This window comes from Eulemur rufifrons, chromosome 7 (genome assembly GCF_041146395.1).
Source record: "Eulemur rufifrons isolate Redbay chromosome 7, OSU_ERuf_1, whole genome shotgun sequence".
Lineage (NCBI taxonomy): Eukaryota > Metazoa > Chordata > Mammalia > Primates > Lemuridae > Eulemur > Eulemur rufifrons.
In genome coordinates, this window is record NC_090989.1 from 82739704 (window position 1) to 82765862 (window position 26159).

Sequence of the window (26159 nt, forward strand, 5' to 3'; positions counted from 1 at the left end):
ATTTACTTTATGTATGTATTTCTTTTTGGTAGGCTTGCTATTCTCATTTTGTTGCAAGGCTGCATTTTAATTCATCTGATTCTGCAGTTTAACGGAGCCCTTTGACATCTGTGTTCATTTGTTCTCAGCTGGTGAATGAGCAGCAAGAAAGCAGACCCCTCCTGAGTCCCTCCATCGACGACTTTCTCTGTGAAACCAAATCGGAGGCAATAGCAAGGCCTGTAACCTCCAATACAGCCGGTAATTCTGTCACTTTTAACTGTTCCTCAAGTAAAGTTAATTTTAGCTATAAGAAAAATGTATGTTTTTTCAATAATGTATTTTAAATGGGGAATAATATTTGCAACCAAGTGAAACTTTAGAACAAATACTATTCAGCATAAACCAATAAATCACTTTATGTTGTATAAGAAACTGCAACGTCTATTACCCAATCATTTTGTTGAATATAAGTGTACCACTATTAGCAATGAATCATTTTTCCATATGTATTTATATATTCACATTTCAAGTCACATCACATTAGGAAATCTTGAAAACAAAAGCATCAATTTCAGAGTAAGATTTTTTAAGTTCTGGTTGGTGGCCTAATTATTGCTGGAAATATTTTGTAGTTTTGTACTATAAAAGTCCAGTAAAATAAAAATGTGGCGTATTTTCAAGTGGATTTAAATGACAATTAAAATGTCCTACAGCCTTAGGATATTATAGGGCCAGTTTCATTTTCTGTCATTGCTCTCTCTTACAACAATTTATGTGAACATGCTTCTGGAATTAAACATTCTCAAAGAGTAAGCCAACATTTGCTCAGTGCCTGGCCATACAGGAATAGACACTCAATAGGTATTAATCCAATGAGCGAGTGCAGGAACCACTGGCATGAATTACCTTCCCTGGCAGAGGCAGACTTTCTGCATTGATTTCATTTGGTCAACATTCACATTCAAAGGCATGTCGTTCAAATAAGAGTGAAAAAATGACGTTCAGAATCAAAGAACAAAGGTTATGTTGGAAGTGCAGATCAGAATTTAATGGAAAAAGAAAAGGTTAATCACATATTGTCTTGTTAAATTCGTTTCATCTTGCCACCGTGGCCTCAACTTGCTGTTGGCTTGCATATTTTCACCATACTTCTAAGTGAAGAAAATCACAAAAGAAGAAAATTGTGATGTTTTTCAAAATGCTAAAAATTACAAGAGTAACTAACATGAAACAGAGGCTCCTTATGTGGGAGTATAGTCTACGATTACTGAGGACAAACTCTGAGTTCAAACCCCAGCTCTGTATCTGTGGGCAAGTTTCTTAACTAAGACTCAGTGTCTTCATCTGTCTAATAGAAAGATCTGTATCTCACAAGTCACTTGGGAAGATTAAATGAAGCAGTCTATGAAAGTGCTTAACACAATGTAAACTCTAACTGGTGTGACCATTTCTGTTAAATGTCAGATGAGAATAATAAGTATTCCCAACACTTTTGTTTTCACTTGCATTAGCTTTTCTTACATCACACCAAAGCAATCATTTTCTAAATTCAACTATCACTTTGAGTAATCAAGAAAATAAAATGGTACTTGGTACATTCTAGGCAGAAAATTAAATAATTTCAGATAATATCAGTTCAGATTCATCCTCCTGATCTATGAAACTGGAGCTCACCCTTCCGAAACTGGGAAGCTACTCCAGGAAAACCCTGGGAGCCCTGTGTCACTAATTGCAGGCAAATCCATGAGAATCTTATGAGTTCTTTTCCACTCTCCATTTCTCACTGATGGGAAAACTAAGCCACTTAGGAAGAACCCACCCTGAGAGAATAACGTAAGATTTGACTCAAAAGCTACTTTTCACCTTGATTTTTCTAACATGTTATATCGAGAGAGACCTGTGAAATATCGGAGGAAAAAAAAATCAAAAGAATGTGTAATTTCTTGCAATTCCAATGCCTACAGCATTGCCTTCTATATTAGTCCTAGGGTTGCTGTGACAAAGTATCACAAACTGAGTAGATTAAACAACATACTATATTATCTTATAGTTCTGGAAGCTACAAGGCCAAAATTAAGGTGTCAGCCAGGCTATCTATGTTCCTTCTGGACATAGTGCTTCGGGAGAACCTGTTCCAGGCCCCTCTCCCCCTCCTAATTTCTGGTAGTTCCTTAGTTTTTAACAGCATAACTCCAATCTTCTCACAATATTTTCTCTTTGTGTATGTCTCCCTGTTTGCATGTCTGCCTCTGTGTCCAAATTTCCTCCTGTTTTAGGGACATCAGTCATATGAGAGTAGGGGCCCACCCTACTCCAATACGACCTCATCTTTAATTACATCTCCAATGACTCTATTTCCAAGAAAGCTCACATTCTATGGTGCTGGGTGTTGGAATTCAACAAAAACATTTTGGCAGTCACAGTTCAGTCCATAACACTTTTCTGACCAGGGGATCGGGGAAAAACAGTATTCTGAGACTGTGGACTTTTTTCCCTCAACCTCAGTATTCAGTGCATCTGGTTCACACTGATTTTTATCCTGAAGGAAGACTCCTGTTTGATAATGTGTTTTTAAATCTTAAAAGTATGTTTCAAGACAGAAATATTATATTTTTTAAATGCCTAAGGAATAGTGTTCTTAAATAAATCAATACAAAGTAAACAATATAAGAAATATTTATCTTTTCCAAACAGCAGTCAAATGATGGGGTTTTCTCTCTACAAATCCTAAATACATATACACAGATTCATATAGCAAATGCTTTGAAAGTAACTAGACAATAGCTATTTTTAAGATAGTGACTAAAGTATAGCACAAGTAATACTATAAATTTTGCAACAACAACTTATGCCTCTGAAATCTCCCAACAAATCTATGTCAAAGTACAGAACAAACTCTTTTCTAAAAATCAAGAAAAATAGGGCATCATTATTTGTATTTATCGGGCTACACAATCTAAAAGCATTTTATCCATAAACTTGAGCCATTAGGTGAACGGTTACTATAAAAGAAACATTTTTCATGATTTAAAAAAAAAAAATTTCATTTCACTCCTTCATATGGGACCTGTATAATTATTAATACATATAAGGGCTGTATTTCCTATACATAAGGAAAGAGCTACCCTTAACCAAGTTCATACTCTTCCATAGCTGCCTAGTGAAATATCCTAACCGCAAAATTACTGTAACATTTACAAAATACCTTTTATGAAGCTCAAGTGGCCCTGAATCCAATGGTATTCCTCTTGAGAGCGCTTCAAAATTTCATAAATATGGTAGTTTTAATTACACATCCCAGTACCTAAGAAAAAGTTGATTGAATTAGTTAAGTCTAGTTTATCTATTTGACATCACTGGAAAAATCATGCCTAAAGCCATTATATTAGACAACACCAGCTATGTTTTCTGAGGTTGCTGGGTAGCTCACACGACAGAACAGAGATCCCATCAGCTCCCTGAGGCAAATTCATTGGCTGTACCAGACAGGATGGCCCCATGCTCTGTCCTCTCTGGCCACTTCATATAGTGAAATTCACTAAAATCTGAGGCTCGTTACTCTAGTGCTGTTAACGGCATTGTACTTACCACAAAAGTATCAAAATAGGGCTTCCACGATACCAATCGGATATCAGACTGAGGTGGGGGGTGGCGGAGGGGATGGGGGTATGCCTACATGATGAGTGCATTGCGCACCGTTTGAGGAATGGTCACGCTTGAAGGTGCTGACTCGGGGAGGCGGGGTGGGGAGGGGAGGGACATATACCTACATGATGGGTGCAACGCGCACTGTCTGGGGAACAGACACGCCTGGAGCTTTGACTTGGGGGGACAGGCGGTACATGGGCAACGTATGTAACCTGAAATTCTGTATCCCCCATAATAAGATGAAATAAAAAAAATAAAAATAAATGAATAAATAAAGTTGAAAAGACTCAATTTAAAATTTGATTTGGGGAAGTTTGTCAAAAATGTCAAAAAGGTTTAAAACACTTAATTAAATAAGAAAACAAAATACATAAATAAAAATAAAAAAAAGGGCTTCCAAATAGGTACTATTTTATTCTGACTACTTTAAGTAGGCTCACCTCCCAAGCCCCAACACAGGACGTACCCAGGACACTTTGGAGGGGGAAGAACATTACTGAGCCTAGTCTGAATTTGCAATTCCCTCTTATAGCAATTTATTTATTCTGAATGGTGAGAAGCAGATATAGAATTAAATTAGTACTCACCAATTATTATTCCGTAACAAATGTACTTCCTATATACAAGTAGATGATTCCTATATAATTTGCTTCTAAAAGCAGTCTAGGAGCAAGTGACTAATTCTTAATTGTTTGTACAATTAGTGAGAAGACATACATGGCATTCCATAGACTGTCATCAACTTCCCTCCTCCTATTAAAAGGAAATCACATTGGGCCTAGACTGCATGCCAACATAACAGTGGTCTGGAAATTTCTATTTAAACATTCAATGAATGTGAAGTGTGTGGCATTCTAGCCTATCTTGGCTGCCTGCCATGCTTAAATTTTAGACATTAAACCAGGCAGCTTAGTTCTGAAAGCTACTTCTTTTCCTCCACATTCAAGTACTTCCTAGTCACAAAATATTTCTCATAGCTCAGGGCATCTTAGCATTGTAAAGTGGTTTCCATCTCCTCAGGAAAACTCAGCTGAAATAAACAGACACTTCAAGGCCATTTTATGATAAACCTACTTCACAGGATCCTCTGTAGAAGCAATATCTTTGTCTCATCCCCATTTTTATCCCGAGTAGCATTTCCTCTTTCTGTCAGTGTATGAATCTGATTCTTGCCTACAATGGAAAGAAACAGGGAAAATAGGAGGGATCAAATGAAAGGAAAGGAAAGGAAAACATCGCAAATTGGCCACCAAAGAATGGAAATAACATTTATTGAGTACCTATCATATGCTTGGCACTTTACACACGTGAGATCATTTATCCTCATCTTATACCTAAAGGACAGATATTAATTCCCCATTTTTCAGATGCGGAAACTGAAATTCAGCGGAGTCAAGAAACTTAAGTTACACAGCTAAGCAGTGATAGAGCCAGGTATTTCCACTTCACCAACAACATCCAACCACTGCAATTTGGGATTGGAATCAGAAAACAAGGTTATTAAGAGTAAAGCTTGACCCAACATCCTACAGATGCCATAGGAATGGTTAGCTCATGAAGGCGGTGCAATACTAAGGAAATCCTCGTGGTGCCGGGAATTGAGCTGTGACCCTGCCTTGAAGTGCAAGGAGGGGAAAGCAGATAGAAGAGTATCGCAACAGCAACAAAAATTCCTTCCCCACCTGGAGGGAAAGCTGGGAGATTAAAGAAGGGGAAAGGTACAGTCATTGTGGTAGACTGTGCCATGGAGGGTTAAAACAAGGAGTTTCTCTGTCCTGCAGTAGCTTTCCTAAGCCAGCTGGGTGAAGAGATCCTAGGCCAGGAAGCCACCAAGCCTGCTCAGAAGCCAGGCTCCTTGGGCCTGCAGCAATGAAGCAGCAGGGGCTGGTGGAGATGTGGGCCGGAGGGATTTTCCCTAATTTGAATTTTCATTTCTGACAATGAACTCTTCAAACACTGGTTACTTGCACTGTAAAAGAAAGGAGAATTGAAGGTTATAAAACTTGCTATTTAAATTCCCATTTGCCTAGTTTGCATTTGAACAAATCGTTATTTCTGCCTTCATTAGAGTATTTAATACAACGTACTAGGAGGTAAAAGTGTAACAGTTTTATAGTTTGTTACACTGAAATTTAAATTTGCATATTAAACAGCAAAGGCATTAACATGTGTACCTATTCATCAACTATGGATTATAAAATACCTCTCTAGTGTGAGCCCAAACAGCATGCCATTTTCTGACTGAACTGCTTCATTAAATAAAACATGATTAACAGCATTCCTTTATACTCTATACCCTTTATTGTTTAAAATTAAAACACAAAGACATTCAAAAACTTCACTAAATCTCTGAATGTGATTAACCCTTCTCTGGAAAAAAATCTAAAATAAACCTTTAGTATAAATAAAGCAAAACAATAAAGTAAGTAGCACCTCAACTCAGATCCAGTTTTATCATTTTAATTTCATTCAAAACTTCATCACTGCTGAAGCTGGTCTAAGTCCTGTCTGACTGACTGGTCCCATGCCTAATATAGGAGAACATGCAGCAAACTTCCCCTTCTGACAAACTGCCTTTGCAAATCAATAGTGACCTAACTTAACTTGGTGTTTCTAACCTATCCTATAAACACAAAATCCTTCTGTACCCAGCTAAAACCTATTTTTAAAAAAATAGTTTCAGAGCAATAAATCAGTTTATCTTAACCTCTTCCCTTTCTGGTAGTGTTGACCACTGGCTTAGATCTCCTCGACCTGAGTGAACCAGTCTCTCAAACCCAAACCAAAGGCAAGAAGTCAGAGCCCTCATCAAAAACTTCATCCCTCAAGAAAAAGGCCAATGGATCTGACCTCATCAGTGCGGATGCTGAGCAGAGAGGCCAGCCTCTCAGGGGCCCGGAGACTTCATCCTTAGATTTAGGTAAGGAAATAAATAGCTTGTGGCGGCTACTGCTCAGCCTGTCCTGCTGGTGTCGATACTACTGGGAAGTTCCACAAATGACATTAAACCAGTAAACAAAGGAGGGGAAAAGGTGAATCCCATGTAAGAAACTGAGCAGAACATAGCTTCTTTTGTGCTGGATTAAATAGTTGTTGGGGAGCTCAACTCTGCATACCTGGTATTGATTCATTCATTTATTTACTCAACCCACATGTTATTGAGTTCTCAATAGCTGCCAGGCACCATGCTAAGCACCTGAATTACAAACAAGAACAAAGTGTGAATCTTGCTCTCTAGGAGCTCTTAGTCTAAAGCGAGAGAGAGAGAAACACGTGCGTGAACAATTCTAACACAAGACCCAGGGATGGCCAGACGAAATGGTAGCATGTAAGAGACATGTTTGGGGATACAACCAATACAGTAATAACAGCTACTGTTTTTTTTGTTAGTGGTTTACAATGTCCAGGGACTGTGCTACATGATTTACATAAGTTATTTTACTACATCATCACAACTCTTTGAAATACATGAGGAACCAGGTTTTAAAATTTAAATAGCTTGTCCAAGATCTCATAGTTTATAAGAAGAGCTGGAATTTGAGCCTAGCTCTAGTTAACTTCAAAGCCCATAAGTTTATTTACTATACTCTATATCCTCTGAGAAAGAACAGCTTAATCCTGAGCTCCTGGAACCAGACAAATTAAGCTCTCCTTTCTCAGGAAAAATAAAGGTGGCAGGTATTTCAGAAAGCCAAGTGGAACAGGTATCTTCCGGGGCTGTGACCGACTGGAGTGTGTGTGTGTGTGTGTGTGTGTGTGTGTGTATGTGTATGCAGAAAGCTCTGTGAGAGAAGACAGAAGAAGAGGAGTGAAGGAGGAAGTCAGGGTGGAAATTATTGAGTTCAATTTTGACCCGGTTATACTGAGGAAACTGTGGGACTACTCCATAGATATGTCCCATAGACTCTTACATGTATAGGTCTAGAACTGGGGAAAGAGGACTGAACAAAAAATGGATGTCTGGAAGTCAGAAGGCTATGAATGGATATTGCAACCACGTGTGCAGATGAACTCATCAAGGGATAGATCATAAAAGGAAGAAAACCAACCCATTGTTCAAACCACATGCATACACAGGATTCCCTCTCCCCTGCCATATCCCTCTTTGAGATCAGTCTTTGGAGGAAAATTTTATAACTGTTGCTACTATTTCCTCACCATCCATAAGTGAAATTTATACATTTGTATAAGAATATATTACTTACTATATTACAATATAACACAATAAACATATAAGTGAACATCTATTTCTCTGCTTCTGAGAAATGTCTTATGAAGAAGTTGTAGAAATATTTAGTTTAAAAGCACATTGGGCCGGGCGCGGTGGCTCACGCCTGTAATCCTAGCACTCTGGGAGGCCGAGGTGGGCGGATCGTTTGAGCTCAGGAGTTCGAGACCAGCCTGAGCAAGAGCGAGACCCCATCTCTACTAAAAATAGAAAGAAATTATATGGACAGCTAAAAATATATATAGAAAAAATTAGCCGGGCATGGTAGTGCATGCCTGTAGTCCCAGCTACTCGGGAGGCTGAGACAGGAGGATCGCTCGAGCTCAGGAGTTTGAGGTTGCTGTGAGCTAGGCTGATGCCACGGCACTCACTCTAGCCTGGGCAACAGAGTGAGACTCTGTCTCAAAAAAAAAAAAAAAAAAAAAAGCACATTGAAGAACAGTGTTCTTCACAAGCAACGTTATTCACAATAGTCAAAGGGTGGAAACAACCCAGATACACATCATCAAATCAATGAATAAAGAAAATGTGATGTATACATACAATGAACTGTTATTCAGCCTTAAAAAGGAATAAATTACTGATACATGCTACAAAATGTATGAACTTTGAAGATATTATTCTAAGTGAAATAAGCCAGACTCAAAAGAACAAATGCAGGTTGAGCATCTCTAACTTGAAAATTTGAAATCTGGAATCGTCCAAAATCTGAAACTCTTTGGGCACTGACCACCCAAGTGGAAAATTGCACACCTGACATCAGGTAATGGGTCACAGTCAAAATGCAGTCAAAACTTTGTTTCATGCAAAAAAATTATTAAAAATATTACTTAAAATTACCATCACACTATGTGTGTAGAGTATATATGAAACAAGTAAATTTCATGTTGAGATTTGGGTCCCATCCCCAAAATATTTCATTTTATATATGCAAATATTCCAAAATCCAAAAATATCCAAAATAACACACATTTCTGGTCCAAGCATTTTGAATCAGGAATACTCAATCTGTATTGTATGATTTCACTTACATGAGATACTTAGGGCAGTCAAATTCACAGAGACAGAAAGTAGAAGTTACCAGGGTTTGGGGGGAAGAGGAATGGGAAATTAGCGTTTAATGGGTAGAGAGTTTCAGTTTGGGATGAATAGTAGTGGTGGTTGCACAACAATGTAAATATGCTAATGCTACTGATTGTACACTTAAAAATCATTAAAATAGTAAATTTTGTTATGTATTAATATATTTTACCACAATTTTTAAAAAGAAGAGGGAAAAAAGACCTTCAGAACTGCAAAGCCATCTTTTTATAAATGAAAAAAACCAAACCCCGTGATTGTTTAAGTGGTTTGTTCACAGTCACTCACCTGTTAATGACAGAGAGTCACATCAGGTTCTTTACCTGTAGGCCACAGGGAGAAATGGTTCTAGCATTCTCTTGACTATTTTCATCACCTTCTTTCCTTCCTGTGCTGAAAAATTAAGTGGTCTATACAAAGCTACAAAAAAAAAAAAAAAAAAGTTCTAGCTTCTTCCTACCTCCTTCCAACATCTAAGCTCATCTCTTTAAACAGAATTTCTTACTGGAAACATGCCAAAAGTACCCCAAAGCCTTAGATAGAGGGCAATAGGGATAGCACTTCATATGCATATTCTACACCAGATCCCATGGGCTCACACACAGCATTCAGAATGCACATAGCTTTTGAAACAAAGTCAGGTAAAACAACTTGATTGCTTTAACTGTAAAAGCAATTCAATTTATCTTGATAGGTGTGATTTTTACCTAGCTGCATATGTTTTAATTTTTATGCAACATTTAAAAAGTAAAGGTTGGTCTTAGAGCTTGAGAGTATCGGTTGAGTAAAGTTTACTTGGATAAGACTTTTCAGTCTTAGTCAATCTCTCCTCTCCTCATCATATGCACTCCCCTGTCCCCCTTGCCCCCTCCTCTCTCCTTAATAGACATTCAGACACAACTGGAAAAATGGGATGATGTTAAGTTTCATGGAGATCGAAATAGCAAGGGGCACCCAATGGCAGACAGAAAATCATGCTCATCTAGAACTGGATCGAAAGAGCTCTTATGGTAAGATATTTTGATACTAGAAAATAGCCCATTTGTGTGTCAATTTTATAAGTGTTTCTCTCATGTACTGAAATAGCCAATGAGTCAAGTCAATCCAAATACATTTAACCATGTGTAACTGCCTATATAGCAATGCTAATTATTGTGGCCTCTACAAACTCTAAATTATTTCATCTGAATTGTCCAAAATTAAGTCAAGTCAATCAATCAGTAAGGATTTGGGGAGGTCAACGATTTAACATTTGTTGATAATTTTCTGAACATGTGACTGTGCTGATCAGTCAAAAGAAGTACATATGTGTATCCACGGATGTGAGTAGATTCAATACCTTACATAAATGGTAGTTAAATTAAATTTTTCTGGTTATACAGGTAATCTTTTCTGGCTTTCTCAATCATCCAACATCAGATAATGAAATAATTAATAATAATCCGTGGATGCCTATGAGAACATCTGGCCACCTGAGTTCTACCATGTTTTTGAAGCTTCCAAAAGGGCAGCATCCTGTGTCAGGCTCCTGGTGCCCGCCCACATCTCCACTTATTATAACATTTCAAATTCTATATAAAGATGGCCTGAGACACTTTGTGAGCAGTTCCCCCCCCCCAAAGAAAAACCACAATATTTTTTCATAAAACAGAATTTTCTGTAACAAAAGGATATTGCATTTATTTACTTATTGCCCATAATTGAACTGAACTCTGAGTCAATCAAAGATAATAATACCGAGCACATTATAGCCACTTAAATTCTGAAAGTAGTCATTATAATAAAAATATATAAAACTTATCTTTTTCATCAAAATTTTGATGAGACCTTTGTTATCATGGCTTTCGATAATTGAAATTAACTAAGTTTCTTGGCTGAATTTCTAGTTGAATGTGTTTCTTGATGTCTGTTAATTGCCTTAATGCATTCCTTATAGGTCCTCAGAGCACAGATCTCAACCAGAACTGAGTGGTGGCAAAAGTGCCCTCAACTCTGAGTCGGCTTCAGAACTAGAACTAGTGGCTCCAACACAGGTAACAAAACCAATGTTTCAGTGAACCCATCTTTCCTAATACAATATATAGCATAAATATTTTATTTAAATTTTCACAAAAAGTCTGAAGTACATTTCTGTACATTGTATTCCATGTGCTTTCTCACTCAGTAGCTATCTCAATGCTTAAAATAACTGACTGTATACAGATATATATGTATATACACACATTTGGCTAGAAAATGTATTAATGAATTCACGGTGTACTTAGCACTTTTTTCTTGTTCTACATTTTCTGTTCTATTATTTTGCAATGGAAAATCTGTTCTACTCCTGTATTAGCACTATTTATGTAACAGAGCACAGAGAAGAGGAAATTACATCTTCAGTGTTCATTCACATCTATGCCCTGTGGAGCAAGGTACTACACATCAGTACCCTGACTGTCACATGAAAATAAATTTTATACTGAGGAATATATTCTTATAGCATTAGCAGTAATGATGATAATAATAAGAACTACCATTTTAAGTACCCATCAAATATTAGGGACTTTACTATGTGCTTTTTATGTGTTCTATATAAAACAAACAATCCTGTGAATTATTATTAGCCTCACCTCACTGTAAAGATACTCTTTAGTCTCAGTGAAGTTAAACACATCTTCCCAGGCAAAGAAGGCTAAAGCCAGTCTCAATCTTTTTATTCCCTCGAACACTTTTCAATGCATCAGCTTGATATAAAACCACAAAGATCTCTTAAAAAGTGTGTGTCCATGTTCATGCATTCTACAATCTAGTTGAGATGAGACTAAGTGTTTAAGGAAAATAAGTGTAATAAAGTGAGCAAAAGAAATTTTCTTGAGTTTATTAGATAAAATGTTGAAACTAAGAGGAGAAATATATTATCTGGGGTGAAATAAAGAGGTAGTTATGATAATAGCAAATATTATTGAGTGCCATAATAAGGACTTCTAATATATATTAGTTCATTTGATTCTGTCAAATGGCTGAATGAAGTAAGTTCAATTACTACCCCCATTTTATAGACAGGGAAACTAAAGCACAGTGAGATGAAGAAACTTGTCTATGGACCCACAACTAGTAAATGACAAAGAAAAGGAGGACACAGACAGGGAGGAAATCGTGAGGAAATGGAAGACCTCTGGAAACCTTTCTAAGACACCAATAGCATCCCTACCAACACCCCGCACTCTGCAAGAGAGGACATTACTGCTCCCAGAACACAGCTGGAAAACAAGTCCACTAACTTTCTGAACAAATGGTCCTTAATGAATTGTAAATGAAGCATGAAAATATATTTTCTTCCTTTGTGCTCATTCTATAATAAATGTGCCTTTTTAAAAGAAAATTTATAGCATTTATTAGAAAAACATTTCTTGATAAGTGCATTAGAGAGCTAGACTCAGCTAAAGTAATTGTTACTGTTCCACGACCTGGAATCCTGGGAACAATTTGATGTAGCAATAAAACATTTGTTCCTAAAGCAGGGTGAGGCTTGGCACAGGTGGGCCGTTCCACACTGAGCTGGGGTGGAGGGTCAGCTGGGTCTCTTGTTGCCATAGAGACGCAGGATGCGTTTATCTCATTATTCCAATGACTGCTACTCTCCTGCTGGTTGTCTTATTCCATCCGACCACACAGTCCTTCCACTTTACCCACCAGCATGCATTACTTTAACGAAACACAATGTGCTTTGGAAAATTTGTCTGAGATTCCCTATATTATCTTCCAAAACACAGTTTAAAATGCACTATTAGAGTTTTCTGTCTAGAAAAATCTTAGTGAATCCTTTTAGAAGGTTATAAATTATTTATAAAGAATTTATGCCTTAACTTAATACTTTTTAAAAACATTTTATACTTATTTTCAACACCTGCCTAAACTAAGGAAATTCATAATCTAGTTTTAATTCCAGCCTGTGATTAAATTAGTAACATTTCCTGAATTTGAGATTTAATACGAAACACTAAGTCACTCAAACAGAGAATAGCCTGATTAATCTACTGGTAATAAAAGACAAAAAGATATCAATACTGTTAGAAGCATACTACTCCTAAATGTACACACTCTTCATGTAGATTAAGTAAAATCATAATGAAGGTATATATAAAAATTCAACTTAAAACTATCACTCAGATGGTTCACAGGAAAATCAAGAAAATATTTTCTTCTCTCTCAAATCAACAGAAATTATCTGAGGCAGTGATTCAACAGGTGAAGAGCTATTTACAAGCAGTGTTTAAAAATTATATTTCAAAATCACAAAGAAACCGGAAGCTCACAATGTGAAGAATCCTTATGTTTTCTCCTTTTCTTTTCAAGATGAGGAAAGAGGAAAACATAGTCTTATCTCTTTTAAATGGTGTTTTGAATACTGTAGGGATGAAAAGAAATTTCCATTCCCTGAAGTTTCAAGAATTTGAGTCTACAAAACAAACGGACAATAGATTAAGAGGGGAAAAGGCGTACAAATTTTTTAATATGCAAGCACATGGGGGTCACACAAAGTATGAAACTTGAAAAAGGGCCAGATGGTTGAAGCTTAAATAACCTCTTCATAAGGGACAGGGAAGTGGGGAATGTAGGCAATTTTAGAGGAAGAGTAAATGATTTTTAGGGGAGATGAGTGGGCCCGAAGAACAAAAAGTCCATCTGGTCTGTGGGTGTGTGATCAACTCTGGTCTTCCTTCCTTGGAGTTTAATCTCTGTTTGATGAGATTATAGGGAGTGGGCCCAAGACAGTTACATTCCTTGTGGAGGAACTTTCCTTAGAGCAAGGAACTTCAGAGGAAGCCTCTCCCTGTTCTTTGGGAGAGGAAGGAGGTGTGAGAGACAGGGACTGGAGTGAAGGTCAGAGAACCTTGGTTCTGAGGTTGCTTCTTTAGTTCAAAGTACTCAGCATGTCAAAGAGCCATGTTTTGAGGCGTCATTTTTTTCTGAGTCCCAACAATACACTAGAGTAGCAGATTATAATAAATTATATAATCTACATATTTAAGAATAAAGTTTTACACTTATACAAACTGTGTTAATTGGAGTTAATTATTTTTAAAAGTCATGTAATCTAAAAAACTAGAAAACATTTGAAGAATTGAAGAAAAACACAGTAATGATGTAAAATTAGCTTTTTCCACAAATGGGTTGGTGAGGAAAAAAAAAAAAAAAATTTAGCTCCTGCCGGAAAATGATGATTCAAGCATTTCCTTTTCGAATTTGGACACTGGAAAGGGAGCTCCAAGACAGGCTCTTGCAAACCTCAGTTAGATTTCACCGGGCTGTGCAGCAGCCAGGCTCCCCAAATGCTCGGTCACCATCATGTGACTCTCGGATTTTGCTGACTTTAGCACAGCACACGCTTCCTTTCACATAATCATAATTCCAAACCGGAACAATTTAAATTTTGACAGTATCCCAAACCAGGATAATTTAAACTTAAAGGGCAGTTATGTTTTCTAAATTTTTTAATGACTATTGTAAAAGGAAATGCATGTTAGTAGCTGTCATTTTTTACATGCCTACTTCATGTGTGTCAGATGAGATTCTATTCTTGCATATTATTTGAAATGCTTATAACTCTATATTATCCCCAATTTCACATATTAAAAAAATGCATCTTAGAGAGAAGTAATTTTCTCGAGGTGATGCAGCTAAGGAGAGGAACCAGGATTCAAATCGTACCCATCAGCTTCTACAGCCCTTGTTCTTAACCAGAGACCATCCAGGATCAGCCACCTCGAGCTTATCCACCTGACACAACTCACAAACCATCTATTTCCCTTCTCATTGCAAACCCTGATTATTAGTTACTTTTATAGGGTTGATAGGAGTTAAGTAATTTTATGTTTCATGTTATTCCAGAATCTTCGTAAGACAAATTAGAATTGTCATCTGATTTGAGACCATACACAATTTTTTACCTCCACCTTCCAAATTTATTCTCAACCCCTTACTTTTAGAAATGCTGATGGTTTGCATTACATTCCATTTCAATTCAACAAACGTGACTGAATGTCTACTATCCATAAAGCCATAAGCAAGGCAGTAAAAAAGTTAGAAAGATTAGCAACATTATAAGAAGTATCAAGACCTTTGTGTCTAGCAGAAACAATTAGATACACTGTAAATAATAATAGTTTTGCTTCAGGCCTCCAGGCCATATACAATGAGGAAAGAAGGAAGCAAAGACGGAAGGAAGGAACAAAGAAAAGAAGGCAGGCAAGAGGAAAGAAATCTGAAAGATCACTTTCAGCATAGTAGGAAATCTGTACATAGTGGGTTCTCAACAAATATTTGTTGAAGTGAAAAATAAGGGGATCCCAACAAAAAGAGAAAACAACAATGCTTGTCAAATTTAACAATGTGGAAGTAGCAGCTGATGGTTGATTAAAAGGCAAAAAAAAAAAGAAAAAGACCAAATTTTATCTTTGTTTTTTTTTTTTTTTGAGATGGAGTCTCACTCTATCACCCAAGCTAGAGTGCAGTGGTGTCATCATAGCTCACTGCAACCTCAAATTCCTGGGCTCGAGCAATCCTCCTACCTCAGCCTCCTGAGTAGCTGGAAATACAGGAATGCGCCACCATGCCCTGCTAATTTTTGTATTTTTTGTAGAGATGAGGTTTCACTATTTGCTCAGTCTCATCTCAGAACTCCTGGCCTCAAGTGATCTTTCTGCCTCGGCCTCCCAAAGTGTTAGGATTACAGGTGTGAGTCACCACGCCCGGCCCCTTGGTCATTCTTAAAACTAGTTTCAATAATAATTTTTAATTATGCCTGATAATAGACTGTCCATGTCTTTTCAAAATCAGTGCTCATTTGCCTTGATGTTCTACAGCATAGAATTTCACAGTTGGGTGGAGATGGGCCTGTATGCTGCAGCACCTTGCACAAAGCTCTAGGAATTGGCTCTTTACACATAAGGGACAGCTTTTTCATGTACTTTCAGTATAAATGTCTGATTAAGAAAAAAATCCTGAGTGTCTCAGTGAGGCAAGCATTTAAATTACCCGTTCTAGTATAGGAATTCAACTAGTCTCCATCAACCACTAGCCAAAAGTACTCTAAACAGATATTTTTTAATGAATCACTAGTTACACCTGATAGGCATCAAGCAGAAAGATAGTAACAAAGGCAAAGTTTTATTGAGCATTTATTATGTATGTGTGTTTACAGGAATTATTGTACTCAATTCTTAGAGGAACTCTAGAAGTGAAGGTACACTTTGCAGATGAGAATATAGAGGTTAAGTAATTTGTCCAAGGTCACCAACTAATATTAAATAATAAGCTAGGATTTGGCTTCAGGTGGTCTGATTCCAGAGACTGTGTTTAATGACCATGATATCCTGTCACCTGAGGTCTACTAGTTGTTATATTTTCCTTTTCTATAATTAAGTAGATTCCTTTTTCTCCTTTAATTTCTTTTGAAATAATACTGAGCTTTTAAGATATGTTTTGGTGGGAGATCTCTAGCAATTATATAAAAGCAATTGTATGAGAAGCTATGAATGACTGTCATAGTGGTTAGCTAACAGAGTTATTATGGGACAATCCAGACAAAAATACAGTAATTTTCAAATTATAATTTGATCACAATCATAATTTTTAATAAAGGGAATAAGACACACTATTCCTTTTAAAGAGTTATTAAATCCTTTCTTCTCTCCCTTTACCTAGTGCTTGTCATTCAGAACAATCAACAGCTGGGGAAACTAAATGCTTTCTTCTTTGGAAAGTTTAATATCCTAAAATCCCATTAGTTTCAACCAATGAAAATGCCATTTTTAAAGCCAAGGTATTTCCAGGAGGTTGCTAGACCTGTGGAACATTTTTCAAAATCATGCAAAAAAGGGGGAAAAAATGCCCACCTTAGAGTAACCTTGTGAACTCCAGCATTTTACTCACATACACATAAAGCCAATATCTAGATGAGAGGTGTTTTGTGTGGTCCCTACTCCAGAAGCATCAGTATCACCTGGGAAGTTGTTAGAAATGCAGACTCCGGGGCTTCACCTCAGACCTACTGAATCAGACCTACTGAATCTCTGGGGTCGGGCTGAGAAATCTGCATTTTAACAAGCTCCTCCAGGTGATTCTGATGCCCACTGGAGTTTGAGAACCACTGATACAGACATTGTGTTACCAAAACAGCTGCAACTCAAATTTATGGGTCTAATTGTTTTGTTTACTATTCCTCTATTTAAATACTAAGCAATATCGGCAGTTTACAAGCATTACTTATATATATTTTCCCATATCACAGTTTTTACTACAATAAAATTAGATGTTTAAAAAATGTTTTGGTTGAAAGGAAGGCTGATCTTTACCATGTATTATAATCTGTATTTCATTCTCGATCCTAAACCAGCAGGTCTAGACACATTGCTAAATTGTAGAAAAGTTTCAGAATCTTTAACGGCATACTAATCTCGATTTGAAAACTGCCTCTGTTTACGTTCAGTATTTACCTATATTTCGTAGCATTTATGTTGTGTTTCCTTGGGCAAAATAAATGGTTTCAAAATGTGAGGTAGATAACACTTGTCTTAGTAATAAGACTTTTCTAACCATGTGGAAAATAGCACTTCCCTAAATAGTAACTGTACTATCAAAATAAAATTTCATTTGCACAGTAAGATTCTATTTGTTGTTTTAAGCAGTAAAGAGAATATGAACTGTAAGCCTAGAATCCCGAGAGAGAGGTTCTGCCTCTTCTTCCTGATATATGGTGCCCTTTGCATCCTGTGATTCATAATCCAGTTGGGTCGTGAAACATTGATGAAGGGAAGAAGCCTGTGACAGTAATGGCGTCCTTTAGGTCAGACTTCACAGGAAAGGCAGGTCATATTTCACTGGTGAAAAGTGCCTGCTAATAAAAGAAGGTGCCTGGGGACAAAAATATTAGTGGTTGCATTTTATTCTGACACCATTCATTCATGATATTATATAAATGCACAAAGTTTTCCTTTCTTCATTCATTTTTTAATTGACAAATAAAAATTACATATATTTATTGTGTACAACAGGATGTTTTGAAATAGATATAGATTTTGAAATGGCTCATTGAGCTAATTAACATATGCATTACCTCACATACTTATTTTTTTGATAAAAACACTTAAAATCTATACTCTATTATAGATTTTCAAGGATACAATACAAATGTTATTAACCATAGTCACCATTATGTACAATAGATCTCTTGAACCTATTTCTCCTATCTAACTGAAATTTTATATCCTTTGACCAACATCTCCCCAAAACCCTGCCTCCCCCATCCCCAGCCTCTGGTAACCACCATTCTACTCTGCTTCTATGAGTTCAACTATTTTAGATTCCACATATAAGTGAAATTATATAGTATTTGTCTTTCATGCCTGGCTTATTTCACTTAACATAATATCCTCTAAGTTCATCTGTGTTGTTGCAAATGACAGTATTTCTTTCTTTCTGAAGGCTGAATAGTATTCTATTATGTATATATACCACATTTTTTAATCCTTTCTTCCATTGGTGGGCACTTAGGTCAATTCCATATCTTGACTGTTGTGAATAATGCTGCAATGAACATATCTCTTCAACATACTGATTTCATTTTCTTTGGCTATATACCCAGTAGTGGGATTACTGGATAATATGATAGCTCTATTTTAGTTTGTTGAGGAACCTCCATATGGTTCTCCACAGTGGCTATACTAATTTACATTCCCACCAACAGTGTGTGAGGGTTCCCTTTGTCTCCACATCCTCTCCAACACTTATCTTTGTTCTTTTTGATACTAGACATTCTAACAAGTGTGAGGTGATATCTCACCATGGCTTTATTTTGCATTTCTCTGATAATTAGTGATGTTGAATGTTTTTTCATATGTCTATTGGTCATTTGTATGTCTTCTGAGAAATGTCCACTCAGCTTCTTTGTCCACTTTTGAATCAAATTATGTGTTTTCTTGCTGTTGCGTTGAGTTCCTTATATATTTTAGATGTTAACCCCATATCAGATGTATGGTTTTCAAACATTTTCTCTTATTCTGTAGGTTGTCTCTTTACTCTCTTGTTTCCTTTGCTGTGCAGTAGGTTTTAGTTTGATGTAATCTTGTCTATTTTTGCTTTTGTTGCCTGTGCTTTTGGAGTCATATCCAGAAATTATTTGCCCAGACCAATGTTTTATAGCATTTTCCCAATGTTTTCTTCTAGTAGTTTCATAGTTTCAGGTCTTATATTTGTCTTCCATCCATTTTGAGTTGATTTTTGTATGCAGTGTGAGATAAGGCTCTAATTTTGTTCTTGTGTATGTGGATATCTAGTTTTCCCAGCACACTTTATTCAAGAGACTGTCCTTTATCCATTGTTTGTTCTTAGCACCTTTGTAGAAAAAAAAAATTGACCATAAATGCATGGATTTATTTCTGGGATCTCTATTCTGTTCCATTGGTCTTTATGTCTGTTTTTATGCCAGTACTGTGCTGTTTTGATTACTAGAGCTTTGTAGTATATTTTGAAGTCAGGCAGTGTGATGCCTCCAGCTTTATTCTTCTTGTTCAAGATTGCTTTGGCTATTCAGGGTCTTTTGTGATCCCATACAAATTTTATGATTATTTTTCTATTTATGTGAAGAACTTTATTGGAATTTTGATAGAGACTGAATTGAATCTGTAGATTGCTTTTGACATTTTTAAAATATTCTTTCAATTCATGAGCAGGTGATATCTTTTCATTTATTTGCATCTTCTTCAATTTCTCACAAAGTTTATTTCTTACTATTTGTCCACATTTTAAAAATTTGTTTATTTCATAATGAAGGAACCAGCAGAAAGACAACAGAGTTGTTTCCAAAATCAAAGCATTGAGTAACAGAGCTTTATGTAGCCAATTGGGAAAGAAATGCCAAAATAAGTTTGCCAAGTTAAATACAAGATTTGTTAATCTTCTATGAGACAATAAGATCATAGCCCCTTTGGAGTTAACATGTCTACCAGACTATAGAATCCTAACAACTTATCAGTCTTAAAAGGTTGTAAATCATCTGCACCTTTATGTTTATTTAGATTTGTTAATCAATTATATTGTGACCCCAGAGTGTCAGATGAGGGTTGTAGTAGACTGAATATGTCCACATCTTAATCCCCAGAATCTATAAATATTACTATATGTGGCCAATGGCATGAGTAAGTTACAGATCTTGAGAGAAGGAGATTTTCCTGAACCAGCTCAGTGGGCCCTGAAAGCAACCACATGTACCTTATAAGAGTAAGGCAGAAGGCCAGGCTCGGTGGCTCATGCTGTAATCCTAGCACTCTGGGAGGCCAAGGCGGGAGGATCGCTTAAGGTCAGGAGTTTGAGACCATCCTGAGCAAGAATGAGACCCCTTCTCTACTAAAAAGTAGAAAAAAAATTAGCCAAGCAACTAAAAATAGAAAAAAATTAGTCCCAGCTACTTGGGAGGCTGAAGCAGGAGGATCACTTGAGCCCAGGAGTTTGAGGTTGCTGTGAGCTAGGCTGACATCATGGGACTCTAGCCCAGGCAACATAGAGAGACACTGTCCAGGAAAAAAAAAAAAAAAAGAGTGAGGCAGAGGAGGTTTTGGGTTTTGAGAGAGAAGAGAGGAGACAATGTAGAGAGATGCAGCCATAAACCAAGGAAAGCCTGAAACCACTAAGAACTTGAAGAAGCATAGAGAAGATTCTCCCTAGAGCCTTCAGAGGGAGCGTGGCTTTGCCAACACCTTGATTTTGGATTTCTAGCCTCCAGAACTTCAAGAGAATAAATTTCTGTCATTTTAAGTCACCACCCAATTTGTGGTAATTTGTTACAGCAGCCCTAGGAAACTAATACAAGGGTCAAGCTGACTTAATAGAAAATGCTCTAGCATGATAGCAACAAATCAAGCAATCTCAATTTGCCTTTTTCAAAACTTGAGGATGCATTTTTGTTTCACAAGATCTGCTAGATTCCTCAGATACCTCCTAGCAAATGATTAGAAGGCTGTTCTCCATCAAAATTTTTTGCATTCTCATTGAAAACTTACAAGCATGCAGTAAAGCACTCAGAAAATAGTACATTGGGAGATGATGCTCAGTTACAAGCCAGTGGTAAGGGGGTGCCAGTGGTACATCCTCTCTGCATGTGAGATGCTGCTCTCTGCAGAGGGAGAGCTCAGAAGGAATCACTGCAAGGGCAGTGCAGGTGACCTCGCGCCACCTGATGACAGGCGATGAGGTGGCAGGTAGAGCCACCCTTTCATGCAAGAGCCCATTTTCCCCACTTGGACACAACTGTGTCTTTTATTAACCTTTGCTTTCTTTTCATCTCTGGTGATTAAATGGGAACCCAAAGAAGCCACCCTTGCCAGCCTCCTTCCAGCAGGACCACAGTAACTCTCCCCAACGGAGGAGAATTGTGTCCTTTTAAAGGCTTGTTACTGCCAGAGACAAAATATTGTGGATTGAGAAATGTAACATGCATAGATTAGGAACAAAAACAACTGCATATTTCACAATCTGAATCAAAATTAGAACGTAAGTGGAGAGAGAGAGCAGTTAACAAATACTCAAATCATAAGTGAACTAACCAATCCTTTTTTTAAACTATAGAAGGTTTTTATGTTCTTTTCAGTGCATTAATCTCAGGGACCATATAATTTCAGAACAAAAATATTCAGTCATAATCCAAAAGTCACATTAGTTTATGCTATTACTAGATATAAATAAAGGTGTGAAGCATCGTTTATAAAATACAACTCTCATAACTTTTTTATGATTTATAGCAACCTATTGGCATTTATCTCTCCAGCCTAGTGAGAAAAAATCTATTTGAATATTGTTAATTCAATTCTGGGAGATTCTGAATTAACTGTTTACTCTGAAACTAAATATGGTATTCTTAGTTTCAAACAAAAACTGGATATTTTAGACTAAAATCAGAGTAATTAAAAGTTCTTTTGCTTCTGCAGTGAATATGAATTTGCTACTATAATCCTGGAGTACAAAAAATATCCTAATTACTTTTATTACTTATATTTAATCTGGCTTTAAATCCCTGCTTGCCAGGATGATGTGGTAGTCAATCTCACCTATGTTTTTGGCTCCCTTCCCTGTGTCAGTTTCTGGATTGGGAAGAGGTAGTAGCTTTCATGGGGCCCAGAGAACAAGGGAGACTTCTTGTTCATGGTGACAGTGAGCCCACCCGACAATGAGGCTGATGCCCAGGCAGGCCCCGAGGTGCCCCACCACCCTTCCCTCTTCCGACCACAGGCACCCCTGCAGTGGCCTCACCCCTGCACTGCCCACAAGGCATCCAGTAGCCATTCTGCTCCCCCAAAGCCAGGACAGCAGGGCTTTGCTAGCTCAGACCCCTGTCACTCCAGATCCAGGACAAAACACAGGTACCCTCACAGTCTCCTATAAGCTCCTCCTTAACCTCCTGGACTGGCCAGTGAGCCTTGACTGAGAACACCTTCTGGGAGTAAGGAGAGAAATTACCTTCAGCTCATTCACTGACAGCATATTTTCAACAAATATTTATTGACTATTTATGGAGTTCCTACTGTGTGCCAGGAAATACGGGGGATATAGGAGTATTAACAACAGTGGGGAGCAAACATAAGTTAATGTTTCAATAAAATAACCTTCCACATTCATCAAAGCAAAACACAGCCTAAGACTGTTGTGTACGATCAGGAGTGTTCATCATGATTACTTCATTATTGGTTTCAGTCCACAGTATTCTTAGGGATTCTTGGTTGACTCCTCACCCATGCATGAACACCCCGGCAGCAGCTTCTCTCGGTTTTGCATCTTCCTAAAATGGCCAAGTGAGCACAGTCTCTCGTGAGAGGCAGTATGAGCAGTGGTTCTGAGCATGGCCCTGAAGCACCAGCCCTGCCACTTACTAGCTGGGTGACTGAGCAAGTTAATTAAACTCTCTGTGCCTCAGTGTCGTCATCTTGAAAATGGAGTCTATGATAATCCTTACCTCAAGAGGATGTGGAAAGAACAAAATGAGTTATAGTATCTACGGCACTTAGAGGAGCGTCTGCCATGTAGCCAGCCCTGGTAGGACTATCGTGTCGTAACAAAACAGGAGAGTCCTCTTCAGCACCAGTGATGGAGGACAAATGAAAAGCAGCTGAGCTGTATAGACGGCAAGTGCCATGTGAAGAGAAAAGTTTGAAACAGTGGTTTTCAAACATGACTGCTTTTCAAGATCATCAGAGGACCTTTTCACATATCAAATGTCTAGCCACCCCCCTCCCACCGGCTCCCCCGCCCCAGCGATTCTTATGTAATTGGTTTGGGGGGGTCCTGTTCAAGTAATTCCACTATGGAAGGCAGGGTCGAGCATCCCTGCTATAGAGCAGCCTAACACATGGGCCAAGAAGTCTCCCACCCTACCCCACCCTCACCCTGCAATAAAAGGGGGTGGGGAGACTCACTCCACAAGCCCCTCTTCTCCCACTCCCCAAGGCCTGGCTGTCTCCTCAGTGTAATCCCTCATCCTGCAGCCCTTAGGCGTATGTAGACACTCGTCACTTGTCAGGCCCGTTGCTAGGAATACAAAAGTTACCAGTCAAAATCCCTACCCTGATGGATCCCACAGTACAGCAAGGAGGTAAACCAGAAAACAAATAATTGTATGGAGAAAAATTGGAAATGACCTGAATCTCCAGGAAGAGGGGTCTGAACAAACTACAGTGATTTCCTTACTAGGAGATCTCTTAGGAAAAGAATAAGGTACATCTACACATACTAAATGTGGAAACTTGCCAACATATATTGTTAAGTGGAAAAAAAGTAAATTGCAGAATGACATACCACTGATGTTTCAATTTTTTGTGAAACACATTACTGTACACATGACTCTGGGTACAAAAATGTGTATGTAACTGCAAAGAAAAAGGTCTAATGTTACACCTCTTATTTTCCATGATTAATTTCTTTCAAAAAGAATGTTTTCATTTTTTGTGAAATTAAAAATTAATAACATCTTTTAAATTACAGCAGACTCTTTGGAGGGAGAAATATTGTGAGAATATTTGCATTTAGCTAAGTTAAGATGTGTATCTCATTGCCTGTTAATTGTGGCAAAGCAGTTGGTCTTAACAGATATGATTTTATCTAAGTGACTCATTATTTAACTGAGAGAAATATCCTGAGAAATGGGACACAAGACAGTGCCAATAGAGGGAAGGCCAAAGAAAGAGAATTCTGCATAAGTGTCTTCTGTGTACTTAAGGCGAAAGGCCTGGAAGCCACACTTCCACCTCTGCAGCTCGTACCCTTTTACCTGAGGCTGATCCTCCTAATGAGCTGAAAGCTCGAATATCAGTTTCTAGATCTAGCCTTCCTAAGGGAGATTATACGTCTTTGCTGGGCCAAAATCATTTGGGGAGGGTTACTAAAATATCAATACCTGAAATCCAGACCAATTAAAATAGGATCTTTGGGAGGTACAGCCGGAGGATTGGTTTTAGTCTGTCCAGGGCTGAGACACGTTGTCGGAAGAATCGTGCGTGCATGCTCACACACATTTTGACACTATCCCAATTTAGGCAACATCATGCCTGCAAAGTACTCCAAAAATGTCATCGATTACAGATGACTCTTAAACTCCAGGGAAGTGAGACAGGAAAAGAAAAAAATACATGTATTTTTGTACCCTGTGATTCTGATATCATAGCAGCATGTGTTTGGTCTATTTCAGGCTCGACTGACCAAAGAACATCGCTGGGGAAGTGCATTACTTTCTAGAAACCACTCCTTAGAAGAAGAATTTGAAAGAGCAAAAGCTGCAGTGGAGGTAACTTTTTTCACAATTAGTTTTTCTGTGTCATGCTTGTGAGAGTGACATTCAAAAAAAATCAAACTTCAGCAGGATACAAATAAAATGGGTCTTAACTTACAGACGTGAAATAAGCATGATTTTGACTGTCAGAAAGAGACTTGTTAACAGAGAACATTTGATTTCCCACCAAGATGATGAATAGATGTCACCTCTTATGCCAATTCTGTGACAAATTAGCATTAACTGTCTGGAGTGCTGGGTCAGAAATAACTCCAAGTGTAGTCTAGATTCCATGGTGAAACGATGCCTTGTATTTGCTATGCCGCTGTGAGGCCAAGGTTCCTGCCCGGCACTTTTCTCTCTCTAGCATCTAGCACAATGTCTGAACCAGAGAAGATCTTGCTGTCCCTGGGATTTCACATAGTTTCCTAACTGGGTGGCAAAAGGGTATGGCTGAGATATTCTAGCTAATGGTTATCCAATCTTGAACCAATTTTATTATTAGGAGTTTCCAAAACATTGTTGATAATTCAAATGAAATACTTGATTGAAACATAGATTTCCATATTTGGCCTCCTCATAAGAGAGAGACAGAGAGAGAGAATGGTAGGGGGCGGTGGGGGGAGAGAGGAAGGAAAAAAGAGAAGCCCCCCAAAACTCCAAACAAACAAAAAGCAGCTTTTGCCGTTTTCTATCCATTTCCTTCCTGGCTAGAATCACAGAGAGTGCATCACAGATGCTATCTACAATACTCATCAAAGCTTTGCTAGATTGCTATTTGAGAGTGGAGCTTTTCACCGAACTCAAGTATGAACTTGTTAGAACCTCCATTTCTATTACTGATACGAAATCTTGAAAACTGAAAGCATTCTTGGAATATGGTTCATTTATGTGGCTTGTTTTCCTAGAATTTGGATGAAATGATTATACTATGGGTGGTCTTTCAGAACTCTATACTTGAAATATAATAAAATCATATTTTCAGTTCAATATTAAAAGGATTCTTTCTATTTTGGGAAAGAATTCCAATCATAATTTCCTATGATCATTCAGAAACCCAATAAGAGAGCACTTTTATCTCACTATGATATAATTTACCCAAATTTCTTCTTTAATTTTAACCTTTTTTAATTAAAAAAAAAGCTAATGCATATTTATAGCTCTTGAGCATGATCAACTGATATATTTCATTGAAACCAGCTGAGTTCAATCAAATTGTTCAAATGCATGGAGCCTGTAGCTCAATTTATTTTAAATGTAGGTTTTCCAAACTTAAGAGCTAATTTAAATTTATCTTTTGAACTCCTACTGTGTGTAGCACACTGAATTAGCACTAAAAAGATTATTTAGAACCATAGAACTCTTGGGTCAGTAAAGACATTAAAATTTATCTGCTCCCATTTATAATGAGAAAGATAATGAATT

At 37.5% G+C, this 26159-nt stretch overlaps 1 protein-coding gene across 8 annotated transcripts in view; it reads left to right on the forward strand.

The window, feature by feature from the left end:
- PEX5L (peroxisomal biogenesis factor 5 like) overlaps window positions 1-26159 on the forward strand; it is a 164340-nt gene that overhangs the window by 84520 nt on the left and 53661 nt on the right. For 4 of the 8 annotated variants that reach the window (XM_069472887.1, XM_069472888.1, XM_069472893.1 and 1 more), the window contains 5 exons: window positions 129-240; window positions 6356-6550; window positions 9825-9948; window positions 10875-10971; window positions 24654-24749. In XM_069472887.1, coding sequence (XP_069328988.1) covers window positions 129-240; window positions 6356-6550; window positions 9825-9948; window positions 10875-10971; window positions 24654-24749 — 624 coding nt within the window. The remainder of the gene's footprint in view (window positions 1-128; window positions 241-6355; window positions 6551-9824; window positions 9949-10874; window positions 10972-24653; window positions 24750-26159) is intronic. The other 4 variants (XM_069472890.1, XM_069472891.1, XM_069472895.1 and 1 more) reach the window with 1 other exon arrangement.